The sequence below is a fragment of the Chelonoidis abingdonii genome, chromosome 5, assembly GCF_003597395.2.
Source record: "Chelonoidis abingdonii isolate Lonesome George chromosome 5, CheloAbing_2.0, whole genome shotgun sequence".
NCBI lineage: Eukaryota > Metazoa > Chordata > Testudines > Testudinidae > Chelonoidis > Chelonoidis abingdonii.
The window spans coordinates 95499525-95514192 of NC_133773.1; the positions used below are offsets into that span (position 1 = coordinate 95499525).

Below are 14668 nucleotides of genomic sequence, written 5' to 3' on the forward strand. Positions count from 1 at the left end.
CCCCGTATAATGGGATAGTCATACTGTCATCCTTCTGTATGGAAAGAACAGCCAGACTCTTTGTACAGCCGTTTTGGTGGTGTCTTCTATTATGGTTTTATGGTCTGATTTTATGTTCTAATGTTTTGTTTTTCTCAATTTTAATTTCATTTTTTAATTCTGATGCAATGGGTATATTAATCTGACGTGTGTACCTTCTTTTATGCTAGCTCCTTTTTAGATGTGGTTTAGTTTTAGCCTAAAATAGAGTTATGGTTTTAATTCCCTAATTACCTATTTAAAATGTAAGTGTAATCAAATACTAATTTTAAAAGCAAAAACAAACAGCCCATCCATTCCTAAACCCTCTATCTCTAGTATTTAAACTTCCTCTATATTTTTGTCTTTGATTTTAATTCCACTTTCCAGTTGCAGGCAGGTCTTTAAGTTCTATTGCTGATATTAAAACCACTTTTCATGCAGAAAAGACTGGGATGAGCTGCTCAAATTTAGAAGATTTTGTACTTCCTCTCTTCTTAGCTCTATCCCTCTGCAATCTCCTTCTGGTAGATCTGTACTGGGAAATAGTGAGGCCACATTTTCTTGTTCCTAATCAGTTTATAGAAATGATCTTCCACTCTCATCAGCTTTTTTCCTATTATCTCCACCTCATCAACATCCTTGAAGCTATGGGTTTCTTGACCTGCGCTCTTCCGATAATGGTAGTGAGATTAATTGTATTAGTCATTATAGTGTTCCAGCAGCAGGAGGCTAAAGTAGAATGCTTGCTTTAAGGTGCTCTTTTGATCTGTCAGTGACATTCACAGCAAAATGACTGATAGCTGCCTGAAGTCAGGAAGCGGAAGTGAAACTGGAAAAGAAAAGAAAGTAACTTCAAATGTTAATTAAAGCGTTTGTTTTTTAAAACCCCAGAAGAGCCGCCTACTTCTAGGTATTTGGGAAGATAGCTCATGCTTCAGCCAGCATAGAGAGCTTCAATTTCCGCATGATACTATGGAAAGGTGGAGTAATTTGGCAATAGCATCCTCAGATTTCTCTTCCACATGTCCCATGCCACAGTCATATAACCAGCCCTCTAGCCAGAGCACTACTCAGGTTCCCTGTGGAGGATATCTTACTTCAGTTCCATCTTTTGTCTTCCCAGCCCCTGAAAGGTCTGTCACCAGAGTCCACACAGCCACAAAAATGAATTATTATAGAAATTACGTGTATGTGAGAGTTGGGGAGAGATCCCAATTATATGGGGTGGGGGCAGAACTTTGCATAAGGCCCACAAAATATTTGGAAGTGTCAGCATATAGGTAACAATATGGAGCCTTTCATCTCCTGACTTCCCAGTTGGAGTCTAGCAAAAGTGTAAGTAGTTACTGAAAGTTATCCTAGTCTGACAAAATTTGTATTCAGTGCTCTGTGAAATTATCAATTTTCAATTCCTAATGGATGGGTGACAGCATCACAAACAAAATTTTGCATGTGAACATGGTGTATTAATTAAAGGATGGGAACTGGGAGGGAATAAGTTAAAATTCTAGTTCTACCACTGACGCGCTATTAGATGTTGGACACCTTTCTGTGTTCTGTTTCTCCCGGAGTTACAGTGAATATGCTTAAAGTTCTGGTTTTAGAGATTAGAGTTTGAGATATGTCCAATGATATATCCTATACATAGGGAGATTATGGAACTTAATTCTAGGACTGGAATGGACTTTGAGTGAGGTCACTAGACATTGTCTCTCTGTAGGGCTATTGAAGCTTAATTCTTTAACAGTTGTAAAGCACTTTGAGAATATCTAACAAAGGACACAATAGACGTGCAAAGTATTACTAAAACATACTGAAAGTCTCCAGTCTGCAACTGAAAGTCTGTTTTCCAGCTATTCAGTGGCTATGTTTTCAGAAAGCAGGTTTGTTAAGGTTTTTTTTAAATTTACTTAGGTATAATATAAAATCAAGTACATAAACTTAATTGAACTTTTCATTTTACTGTGTTAATTAAGGTTGTTTATCAAAGATGTTCAGAAGCATCAAAAGTTCTGTATGGTGAAGCTAATGCCATATTTTGGGTTTGTTTTTTTTAATCTTTCAGGTGAGTCCTTTACCATGTCACTCTGCGGGCCCCTACTCATGTAAAAGACTTTGTGGACGGCTGCTTGATTGCCAGAATCATACCTGCATGAAGGAATGTCATAAATGTACCAAAGTAAATGGTAATGCTGACAGGCAAAAGGTAAGTTTTTTAGAGGTTGTATTTTTCTTTCGTCTGTTCTTGGCTCAAGAGCACAAGATTTGCAGTCAGGAAATGTAGGTTCTGTTTCCAGCTCTGGGTATGTCTACACTAAAGGATTATTCCGATTTTACATAAACCGGTTTTGTAAAACAGATTGTATAAAGTCGAGTGCATGCGGCCACACAAAGCACAATAATTCGGTGGTGTGCGTCCATGTACCGAGGTAAGTGTTGATTTCTGGAGCATTGCACTGTGGGTAGCTATCCCGTAGCTATCTCATAGTTCCCGGAGTCTCCCCCACCCATTGGCATTCTGGGTTGAGATCCCAATGCACGATGGTGCAAAAACAGTGTCGCGGGTGATTCTGGGTAAATGTTGTCATTCCTTCTTTCCTCTTTGAAAGCAATGGCAGACAATCATTTCGCACCCTTTTTCCCTGGATTGCCCTGGCAGATGCCATAGCATGGGAACCATGGAGCCCATTTTGCCTTTTGTCACTGTCACCGTCTGTGTACTAGATGCTGCTGACAGAGGCGGTACTGCAGTGCTACACAGCAGCATTCATTTGCCTTTTCAAGTTAGCAGAGACAGTTACCAGTCATTCTGTACCATCTTCTGCTGTTATGGGTGCTCACTGGCCGACCCTCGTGAAGGTCGGCCGGAATGAGCACAAAGCAAAAATAAGGAATGACTCCGCGGGTCATCACGTCCTTTATGGCTGTATCTTAAAATAGTACAGTCTCGCCTAGAATATGGAGCAATTTAAGAGAACCAGTGTACCAGAGAGCACAGCCGCCAATGTCAGATCCACAGACGAAATGATGAGCATGCATCCATTCTAGGGAGGTGCCCCTGCAACAACCCCCACCCGTTGCTCCCACTCGCTCCCAACCCTCTGGCTACCATTGCAGGTCCCCCATATTTGTGGATGAAGTAAAAAGAATGCAGGAATAAGAGAACACTGAGTTTTTAGTGAGATAAAATGGGGAGGCAGCCTCCAGCGCTATGATAGTCCAGGCAGTACAGAATCTTTTCTTTAGATATGAAAAGGGGTGGAGGGCTGATGGAGTTCACCCCCAGTTGCTAATGAGAGAGATGGTTACCAAGCCTCTGTACCATGCTGCAGGATAACCGGAGTCATTCCCATTTTTCCCAGGCCGCCCGGCCGACCTCACCGAGGCCAGCCATGAGACACTCAGGATGATAAGGACGGCTACCAGTCTACTGCACTGTACTGTCTGCTACTGTGGGAAGTGGAGGGAGAGGTGTTGCTCTTCAGGTGCCACATTCACCATGGTTACCAGGCAGCATCAGTAGATGTCTGAAGTGACATTGAGGACAAAAGTCAAAGAAATGAAATTTTTTTTTCCCTTTCTTTCACGTGGGAAACCGGAAGTAAATTAGAATGAGCCAACTGATCTCGACCATCCCGGACAAACGCCGTTTGTCTGCTCGAACCTAACAGGCAGTGAGAGGACCGTACACCTAGATATCGCAAATACATTTCGCGCAGACGCGAAGAGACTGTCCCGGATATGCTGGATCCCACGTCCCCTCTGTTCCTCACCAATGACCGTTCTACAGTTTGCAACTCCTCCTCGCTTCCGGGTAGCGCCTGCACAACCACCATCCGCCGCGGCTGCTGACATCATGATAGTCTACTCGAGCCTTTTTTTTGTCCAACATGCCTGCGCGTTCTCAGTCCTTCTGTTATCCGGAGCTCCCGAGATAGGAAAAGAATTGCTGTACCTCCATAACACGGCGATCAGATCCGTATCTCACTTAGCGCCCATCGCTGAAAGCTCTTCTTCGAATTGGAGACTGCAATACGCCCACCACGTTCACGCTGGACACAAGCTCAAATTGCTGGGCAAACCAGAGAAATAGCTATCCACACTAAAGTTCATGGGCTTTCCATGTCTACGCTGCCAGTCATCAACTTTCAGATCGCTTTCCAGAGCAGTCACAGTGGTGCACTGTGGGATACCGCCCACAGGCCAATACTGTCGGTTTGCGACTACACTAACCCTAATCCGATATGGTAATACTGATTTCAGCACTACTCCTCTTGTCAGGGAGGAGTACAGAAACCGGTTTAAAGAGCCTTTTATAGCGATATAAAGGGCCTCGTTGTGTGGACGGGTGCAGCGTTAAATCGGTTTAACGCTGCTAAAATCGGTATAAATGCGTAGTGTAGACCAGGCCTCTGTCAGTGACTTACTTGGTGACCTTTAGCGAGTCACTTAACCTTTCTGTGTTTTCATTTCCTCATCTTTAAAATTGGGATAATGTCAATTAGCTATTTTGTAAATGTTAAGCAGTATTATTATTCCTATTTTAACATTTTAAAGCAAAGTAGTCATGTAGAGTGAGTTTTTTCCTTCCAGTATCACTTTTACATTTTTATAAACTTCCTCCAAAATCAAATATGACAACGCTTCCTGGGTTGAGTTGCCTACTGATGTGGTGTTGGGAGGAATCCAGGTTTATTTTGAGGGGTGAGGTAAGGGGGGGTTTCATGAACCCCCTTATAGTCTGTTGGGGAGAAAATGCTCACCAGTCAAACTTGCAGTACAGGAGGCCAGCAAACCCTTTAACAGTAGAGCAGTTCTGCCATGTTTCTAGTGACGAGATAGAACCACAAAGCTGAGATTTCCACATAAAGTTGTGACTGCATGTTAAGATCCATCAAGAGACCATTAGAGACTATTTAAAAAATTCCTACACTATAGGATTGTTTTTGTTTTTCGAGTACATTAAACCAGGGGTTAGAAGATAGTAGTTGCTGGAGTTGCAATGAAACAAAAATGAGAGATTGGGCAGGGATGAAGAACTGCCCTAGTTTTGAGTCAACAAGGTGGTGAGGTAATATCTTTTATTGGACCAAATTCTGTTGGTGAGAGAGACAAACTTTTAAACCTTACACATACCAGTTCTTCAGGTCAGGGAAAAATATTAAAAGTGTCACAGCTAAATACTAGGTGGAACAGATTGTTAAACATAAGTAGGTAACATACATTACCAGGGCCATTTCAAGGTGAATGTAGTCCATTAACACCACTGTAGTAGTAGGACAAAAAGGGAGGTTTAGAACTGGTACACTCAAAGCCTGATCAGATCCAGCAGAACTGGAAACAATTTATTGTAGCTAGTAAAAGGAACTAAAGTCACTGTGTCTGTCCTAATCTCATTTAAGGATCTGTGGTCCTTCATGGGTCTACCGAGGTTGGTGAGGCACCCTGCTACCACCAGCTCTTACGTGAGGAAGCCTTGTTTGTCTGCTGAGGGTCAGCTCTGACTCTGTTGGCCACAGACAACACAAACACTTCCCTTTCAGCCTATGCAGACTCTGCTGTTTCTCTGCAGGCTTGTGATGGGCACACTTCAACCGCTGAACCCTCCGAGTGTCCCACTGAAGTGTCCACTGGACACTTGCAGTATTCACAGATTCACTGCTCCCAAAGAAGCAGTACTCCCCAGCTTGCAAGTTACCACTGAGCTCATCACTCCGCTTAACTTGCAGCACTTATTTAAGTTTATAGTGTAACTTAAGTAAGTTTATAGTACAAGTTTAAAAGTTCATTTAACAAAGGGAAGAGCTCCAAATGGTAGCAGGTAGAAATATTGGAAATAAATGGTTGCATATAAAATAAATCATAACATGCATTCTAATCTCCCTTTCCCCAGCAATCCCCCCCTAAAACATTGCTGTTAGTCTTAAACAGGAAGTCCCTATGCTAATTGCTTTTTCCTGTTTGCCTCTTTGTCAACTTCACAATCTCTTGATTGGCATTTGGCTCAGACTGTGGATAGGCCTCTGTTGTGAAGTGCACAATACATATGTGACCAGACAGAGGAGAGATGAGCATCTCCTCCCTCCTACCTGAAAGGAGCATGTTGATCACCTTCTGGTGACCTTCCTTAACTCATATGTGCCTTAGGAACATAATTTTCAGTACAGATACATAATTCCTTAGACATTATCTGTTCATATATTTAGTGATTATGACGCCAGTGGGCTCTTGGTAGATGCCACCCATAGTGAATGTTGTGCATATATCCAATGCAGGGGATCCTTTAAAACTCTAAGCACTCTCTGTGCCCTCTGTCATTTGGCTCCAGAGGTCCCTGGGTCACAGACTCTGTACTCCTGCAAAAACTGGAGGAAGAAAAGGTGTTGGAACCTTCATACTGCATGGAGAAGAATGTAAATGTTTTGCTGAGGTGTAGCAAAGGTTCATCTTGATTGTCTCAAAGTATCACATTCCCTTCCTGATTTGGGAATCACTCTTGAAATTTTCTCATTGAACATTTCAGTTTGTTAGATGATCTGTTCCTTCCTCACAAAGTATGTTACAACCAAGACGATTTTGGACATTAACAAGTTCCAATTTTTAGGGCCTTCCAAATAAAGGATTGTTGACTTGGTCAGAGTAAAATTCCAGTTAGAACAAAGGTTCAAGTTTTGGAGGTGACTGTTTGTTTCAGCAGTTCCTTTGAGCCATTCATGGGTGTGAAAAAACAACTTTCCAAGCTCTTCAGATACAGGTTCTATTAATTCCAGTATGCGTAACCCCAATCGGGAAGCTCACCAAGAAGGGTTTCACATCCAGTGATTAGTCCAGAGATCTTGGATGACTCACTGTAAAACTTAATTCTAACAGAACCATTGAACCCACCTACCAGTATAGGTTTCTTCATGCTCTGTAAATTGGACATAAAAAATGCTTCCTGGGTTGTCTCTGAGGCAGACTTATAAAAACCCATCATCTTTCTTGGCTAAATTGATGCTAGTCAGTAGTACATTACTTGTTTATCAGTTGACTCTTGAAGCAGTGCCACCACAGACTCTTGAAGCAGTGCAGTACAAGAGTTAGAGGCTGTCAGTGATGCTAACCAACTTGTCACCTCATTCCGTGAGATCTACAAAGCCAACTGCATGGAACCTTTTTTCATCTAAATTTTTATCACTACCAAGCTAATGATTTGAGGTTTTATTATAGATTTTCCCACTTCTCCCACAAGCTTCTTTCATGCTGCCTCCTATGGATGGAATGTGCTGTTTTAATTCCATGTTACTTTATTTGTGTTATGGCAGCATCCAAAAGTCTCATTCTGGATTGGGGCCACTGATGTGCTAGGCAATGTACTGACACATTATAAGCTCTTTAGAATAGGTGTTGGTTCTTACTACTTAATTTAAGACAAGATGCAACAAGCTGGTGTACAATCATTATGTTTTCATTCCATTCCCTAAAAAAACATGTGGTTGCCTAGGCTAGCTGTGCACAACTAGATGTTGAATTGCTTCACTTTTTAAAATCATAAGGTATAAATAAATTTCAGCTATTTCTGCTGGCCATCTGCTTAGCCATTATGAATTTGCATTTTCCCATCAGCAGCATGGTAGAAGTGTGTGTTGAGGAGAGTTTATGGGCTAACTCAAGAAGATCATTGCACATTTAAGAAGCAGCATGGAAGAAGTGTGAATATGGGAGGCATAGACAAACTAGTGATCTTGCATAGCATTGTTGGAGTGGAGGGGCAGAACTCATTTAAAATGGATAAAGAAGGGAGGGATGGAGTTTCAAAAGACAATAATGAGGATATGCAGAATTTGTTGTAAGTATAAAACAGGGAGCCAGTGGAGGTAATGGAATCTTAGTTTTGTGGAATACCTGTAAGTTTTTAATAAATAGTCTTAATTTCTTTGAGAAATAAAATAAAACTTATTATAAAGGTTATTACTCTATTCCTCCAAGTATTCTCTGTTCTGGGTCTAGCTTAACTATATGCCTTTGTGGCTCACTGTAAAATTTTAATCTTCACAAGTGGAACACTCCAATAAGTGTTCTTGGAATGAGGACAGACTACTTACCTGTAATTGTATGTTTCTGTTTGGAAAGAAACAATCAATATAGGGCCTTTTCTGTGCTCATAAGTTATTGATTTAACTAAAAACAGTTTTGTGGCTCTCGGGCCAAAAAGTTTGCCCACCCTTTGTCTAAAATAACATCCTTTACTTGAAATTGTGTGTATAGATCGTGCTTATGTCTCAGTAGCCCATCTCAAAATTGAGCTGATGGTGAGAAAAAGCACCTCATTACTCACCAATTCAATTTTGAGCTCAGCTGGTGAGACATAGGCCCCTCCCTGAGATCTTCTTGCCACTGGATAGGGAAGGCAGCTAGGAAATCGTATAGTTTGGAGTGCTCTCTGGATGGCATGTTGGTGGCCATCTGAATAAGCCTAACTGAAAGATACTGGCTTCAGAGAATAGTAGAAGTAAATAAGTTACCCTTTACCCCAGTCAAATGCTATTATAAAAAATTCTGAAGGTTAAATATAAATTAACTGTTTATTATATTCCACAAATGTTTTAAAGTCATATTCATGTAAAAGAAAAAGTGGCACATTTAGTGTCTGAATGAAAGTAAAACTGTCTGTTCCTCTATGTGCCCATCTCTAACTGTTCAGTAGTGAGCTTTATCTTAACCACTGAAGGAAATAGTGCTTGTTTCCTTGACTCTGTACTAATGTAGATTAGAATTTGCTAAGCAAATAACCCTACTGGAATAAATTTAAATCTCACTATAATACAGACAAAAAAAGGAGACTAATCCTTAAAAGGTTAAATCACGTCTGTGGAATTGAGTCTTTTTGTCCTAGTTCTGAAATGCATACTTTAATCATATGATGATCCTGTTTTACTAATTTTCAGCCTGCTATATAATAGTCAGGTTTCCATCCCAATGCTGCTTAAACTGCTGTTTGAGGCGGGAGAAATGCAAAAAGTGCAGAATATGAGTAATTCATATTTGTCAAGTTCACTCTGAATACTTTTTTCAATAACAAGTTTTTAACCCCTTATTTCGAGGACTTTTTCTCTGCTGTTTGAGAGATACAAAACTACAGGCTTAATATCGTTTTATTTTTTTGATATCTCTGAACAATGACTCCTTCCTGCATCAAGTTAGTTTGTTCAGTATTTTGTAGGTGAAAAGCACTGTACAAATATCTGTTCTATTCATTAACCTATTATCATTAAGGTTGCAAAACAGCGTTCCTTACAACCTGCTTTCAGAAAGTTAAGAGTGACTGAAAGGTGCACTTCTTGGGGTGGTGATTTCCATGTTCAGTTCAATAATTTTTCTTTTATTGTTTTATTAGGCTAGTCCAGAATGTTCTCAGTGTGAGGAGGCGTGTACCAAACCACGACCACCGGGCTGTCCTCACTCGTGCGTTTTGCCCTGTCATCCTGGCCAATGTCCACCATGTGTCCAAATGCTTAAAATAAAGTGTCACTGCAAACTCACAAACCTATATATTGAATGCATGTAAGTAGATAAGGGGGAACCTTGAATTCAGATCTTAAAGAAATATGACTACTTGGAAGGAGGCAATTGAAATGTATCCCTTGGTCAGATCTTAACTTTTTATTTGAAGATTACGAAATTGATGATGGCTCAGAAAAAGCAGCACTAAAAAAATCTCCATCTGTTTTTCTGTCCACTCTAATCTGATTCACTTGTGCTAGTAACAGTGTTAAGAGCATAATTGGTTTCTGGATGTAGTTGAATTTTTGGTAACGTATGCCAGAAATGGACTTTATTCTCCTGGGTAGTTTTAGAATGAATGTAGTACACACACTTACTGGGTCCTGTAAAGATATTTTCAATTAAAACGCCGTAATTCATAGATTATAATCTATAATACAGGTTATAGAACTTCCTCAAATTACCCATTTAAATTATATCTTGTATTTTAGAAAAACGTACAGTCTTGATTTTAAAAATTACCAGTTGTGGAAAATTTGTCACGTCTGTGGCAGATTGTTCAAATTGTTAATTATCCTCATTGTTAAAAATGTGTGCTTTATTCCTAGTCCGAATTTGTGTCTCCAACTTCCAGTCACTGGATCTTCTTAATGTTTCACTCCTGGATTGAAGATCTCCTTATCAAATTTTTGTTCCCTGTGATAGGTACTTTATAAGCTGTGATCAAGTCACACAATAACCTTCTCTTAGTTTCCAGAAACTCAATCTATTTAGTTTAACTGTCACTATAAAGTGTGTTTTTTCAATCCTTTAATCATTCTTGCAGCTCTTCCATGAACCATCTCCTATTTATCAACACTTTTGTGAATTACTGTCTAGTTTTTGTGTCTACAATTTGTCTACAAATATGTCCTCTCTACTCTTGATATTCCCCTGTTGTACATCCAAGGATTGTATAAGCCTTTAGGTGACAGCATTGCACTGGAATTGCGCTTGGGTTCAGCTGATTATCTACCATGGCCTCCCAGGTTTTGTTCAGTTCTTCTTCGCGTGCTTGCTCATATCCATTCCAGTTAGGTGTGCACGTGCTGCGTGCACGTTCATCGGAAGATTTTTACCCTAGCAACACTCGGTGGGTCGGCTGGGCCCCCCCTGGAGTGGCGCTGGCATGGCGCTGGATATATACCCCTGCCGACCCAACCGCCCCTCAGTTCCTTCTTACTGCCCGTGTCGGTCGTTGGAACAGTGGAGTGCGGCTTAGCTGATCTACACCTCCCTAGCTACTCGTAGTTTTCTCGTTGTTATTGTGTATGTAGTTCAAATTTCTATACTTGCAGTTAGTTTATTTTCTTTAACATAGTGTATATAGTTAGGAGGGGTTCGGGGATTAGCCCCTTCCCCTCACCCGGTGCCGAGGCCCATGCCCAGTTCACCTGGTTTCAAACCGTGCTCGGCCCGTCACAAGCCGATGCCTACAGGAGATCCTCACGGCTTCTGCCTTAAGTGCCTCGGGGAATCCCGCCTCGCAGATAAGTGCCGCATTTGCAAGGCCTTCAAGCCACTGACTAAAAAGGAGCGGGACTTTCGTCTCAGGCAGCTCTTACTCCTCCACCCTCGGCACCAAGTGCCGGACAGTCCGCACCGGGGAGAAGTGCATCTTCGGCACCGGAGCGCACCAGTACCACTAAGGCCCCTCGGCACCAACCATCACTGGCCCAGATGTCTGCTCGGCACTGCTCCCTCTCCCCGTGGGTAAAAAAACATAAGACTCCTGCGGCTTCCGTGTCCATGCCGCAGTCGGAGCACCCGCCTAAGTCGGACTGCCCGGCACTGACAACTGCTGTGGCACCGACAACTTCAGCACCGTCAATTCCGGTCCCGCAAGAGCCATTGAGTCCGGTGCCTGACAGCTCCCTGGCACCCGCCATGGTTGAGCTTACTATTCCCTCTATGCCAGAGACATTCTCTACGGCAAGGGAACTGATTGCACTGATGGAGTCTGCGCTGCCTCAACCCCCGGCACCGCCGGTGCGGGTTATACAATTCATAGGCAAGCCTGCCCTACTGAGACTATCCTCCGTCGGCACCGCTGAGAGGCACCGATCACGATCGCGGTCCTGCCAGCATTCTCGGTCCCATAGCCCATCCCGGTCCCGATGCCGCTCGCAGTCCCGGTACTGTTCTCCGTCTTGGTACCTGTCGCACTCAGGGCACCATTTGCTGGCCTGGTACTCTCAGTACCGATCAAGTTCCCTGCACCGCACCTCTCGCAGCCGCCCCCGGTGTCGAGCTTCAAGGTTCCGGTCAACCTCCCGGCACCGTTCCAGTCGCAGGTTCCGGTTGACCTCCCGGGACCGTTCCGGACGCAGGTCCTGGTCTCATTCCTGGTACCGGTATAGTGCCCAGTACCGCTCTCTGCTGCAGCGTACAGACAGACTACCCAGGATGGAGACCATTCTCTGGGGTTTTCAGCTCCTCCTTGGCCATCTCGCCATGCATCTGTGTCATCCCATGTGGACAGTGCTTCCTATGCACAGGACCGTGACTTAGATGTTCCCAGCTGTGTCTTCCAAGAGACCCAGGCTCAAGACCAAGGACCTCATCAGTGGTCCTTTTGGACGCCTTGGGCATATCACCAAGCCCAAGGTGGACCTCCAGTGCCATCACGCTCTGTACCGTCAGAGTACTGGGTGCTGGAGGCTACTGTTAGCCACCCCACTCCTGCAGGTACGGAGGACACTCCTATTCAGGCACCAGACCCTCAAGTCCCACTGGAGCCGGACGTTGCCCAAGTCCACGAGACAACAGAGGACCAGATTGTCTCTGGCCTTTCCTCTTCCTCTTCTCCAGATGAAGCAGTGGCGGGGACATCCTCCTCGGGCCCTCCTCCAGTTGACCTATGGTCACATCAAGACCTCCTGAGACGAGTGGCCCTGAATATGAACCTCCAGGTGGAGGAGGTTCCGGAGATAGAGGACCTGGTGGTAGATATTTTGTCTGCTGACACTCGCACAAGGGTGGCCTTACCATTTATTCGGACGATCCAAGCGAAGGCTGATACCATCTGGCAGTCTCCAGCATCTATTCTGCCCACGGCTAAGGGAGTTGAGAGGAAGTACATGGTACCCTCTAAGGGGTACGAGTACCTGTACGTACACCCTGCTCCCTCGTCGTCCAATCAGTTAACGAAAGAGAGTGCCATGGCCAGCAAGCCCCTGCCCCAAAAGCAAAGGAGGCTAGGCGCATGGATTTATTGGGATGTAAAATCTACTCTGCAGGGGGCCTCCAACTCAGAGTGGCAAACCAACAAGCCCTGCTTAGCCGCTATAACTATAACACCTGGGCAGCGGTTGAGAAATTCACAGAGTTAGTTCCCCAAGACTCGCGTCAAGAGTTTGCGGCCCTTTTGAAAGAAGGAAAGAAGGTGGCGAGAACTTCTCTCCAGGCCTCATTAGATGCAGCCGACTCGGAAGCCAGAACTCTGGCTTCAGGAATTGCCATGAGGTGAATATCATGGCTTCAGGTGTCAGGCCTTCCACCTGAATTGCGGCATACGATATAGGACTTGCCCTTCGAAGGTCAGGGCCTATTTTCAGAAAAGACTGACCCTAGGCTTCAGAGTCTGAAGGACAATAGGGTGATCATGCACTCACTTAGGATACACTCAGCACAGACCCTTCCAGCCAGCCTCAGTGCCCTTACCCCCCACCTAGACAGCGGCAGAACTTTGGTAGGAGGTGGGGCCGAGGCAATCATAGACGGCAGTCCAGACCCCAAAGGGGTCAGAATCACGGGCCAGCCAAACCACCCATGGGACCTAAACCAAACTTTTGAAGGCGCGCCCGAGAGTGACGTACCAGTTGTTCAACAGGATCCTTTCCCTCCTTTTTGCAACCACTTCTCCTTTTTCCTCCCTGCGTGGACCCAACTAACTTCAGATTGTTGGGTCTTACGCATGGTAGAATTTGGATACTGCTTTCAGTTTATTTCGCTCCCCCTCCCAAGCCCCATCCTCGTCCCTCTTCAGGGACCCCTCTCACGAGCAAATCCTCTTGCTTGAGGTACTGTCCCTCCTTGCCAGGGGAGCTATAGAGGAGGTACTGGAGGACTTGAGGGGCAAGGGGTTCTACTCCCGCTATTTCCTAATCCCCAAGGTGAAGGGAGGTCTCGGACCAATTCTGGACCTGCGGGGACTCAACAAGTTCTCGATTAAAGTTGAAGTTCTGCATGGTATCCCTGGGGACCATCATCCCATCCTTGGATCCTGGAGACTGGTATGCCTCCCTCAATATGAAGGACGCGTATTTTCACACTGCCATTTATCCTCTGCACATGATACCTCAGGTTTGTGGTCAACTGTCAACATTTCCAATTTACGGTCCTTCCGTTTGGCCTCTCCACAGCCCCAAGAGTGTTCACAAAGTGTATGGCCGTAGTCACCGCCTCCCTCAGTTGTTGACGCATACATGTCTTCCCGTATCTTGACGATTGGCTCATTCGCGGGGCCTCCGAGACCCAAGTAACGCGGCACGCGGACATCGTCAAGGACCTATTCATCCAACTAGGCCTGATGATCAACCTAGAGAAATCTACTCTGGTTCCCACACAAAGAATAGAGTTCATTGGGGCCATTCTGGACTCCATTCTCGCCAGGGCCTGCTTACCACAGCTGCGGTTTCACGCAATGATATCGATTTATACAAGGCCTACAAAAATTCTCAACCACTTTGGCTCGAACTTGTCTCGGCCTCCTGGGTCACATGGCTGTCTGCACATTCATGACCAAGCATGCCAGGCTACGCCTACGTCCCCTTCAGACTTGACTCTCCTCACTTGACTCTCACCCGGGGAGACACAATATAGACAGGATCCTCACGGTTCCCCTGAGACTCCTAGGCTCCTTCGACTGGTGGTTGATGCCCTCCCTGGTGTGTGCAGGGATGCCATTCCATCCGCCCCAGCCTTCTATGGCCCTGATGACGGATGCGTCATCTCGGCTAGGGTGCTCACCTCGGACATCTTCGCACTCAAGGCCTTTGGTCATCTCAGGAGCTGGCCTTGCACATCAATGTCTGAGAGTTGAGAGCAGTCCGCCTTGCGTGCCAGGCGTTTCAACAGCATCTGCAAGGCTGTTGTGTCTCAGTGTTCACAGACAACACAACGG

At 44.4% G+C, this 14668-nt stretch overlaps 1 protein-coding gene across 1 annotated transcript in view; it reads left to right on the plus strand.

Annotated features, from left to right (window-relative positions):
* NFXL1 (nuclear transcription factor, X-box binding like 1) overlaps positions 1-14668 on the plus strand; it is a 104113-nt gene that overhangs the window by 61670 nt on the left and 27775 nt on the right. Inside the window, exons 17-19 of the mRNA XM_075066748.1 lie at positions 409-500; positions 2087-2227; positions 9398-9564. Of these exons, the coding sequence (XP_074922849.1) occupies positions 409-500; positions 2087-2227; positions 9398-9564 (400 nt within the window). The remainder of the gene's footprint in view (positions 1-408; positions 501-2086; positions 2228-9397; positions 9565-14668) is intronic.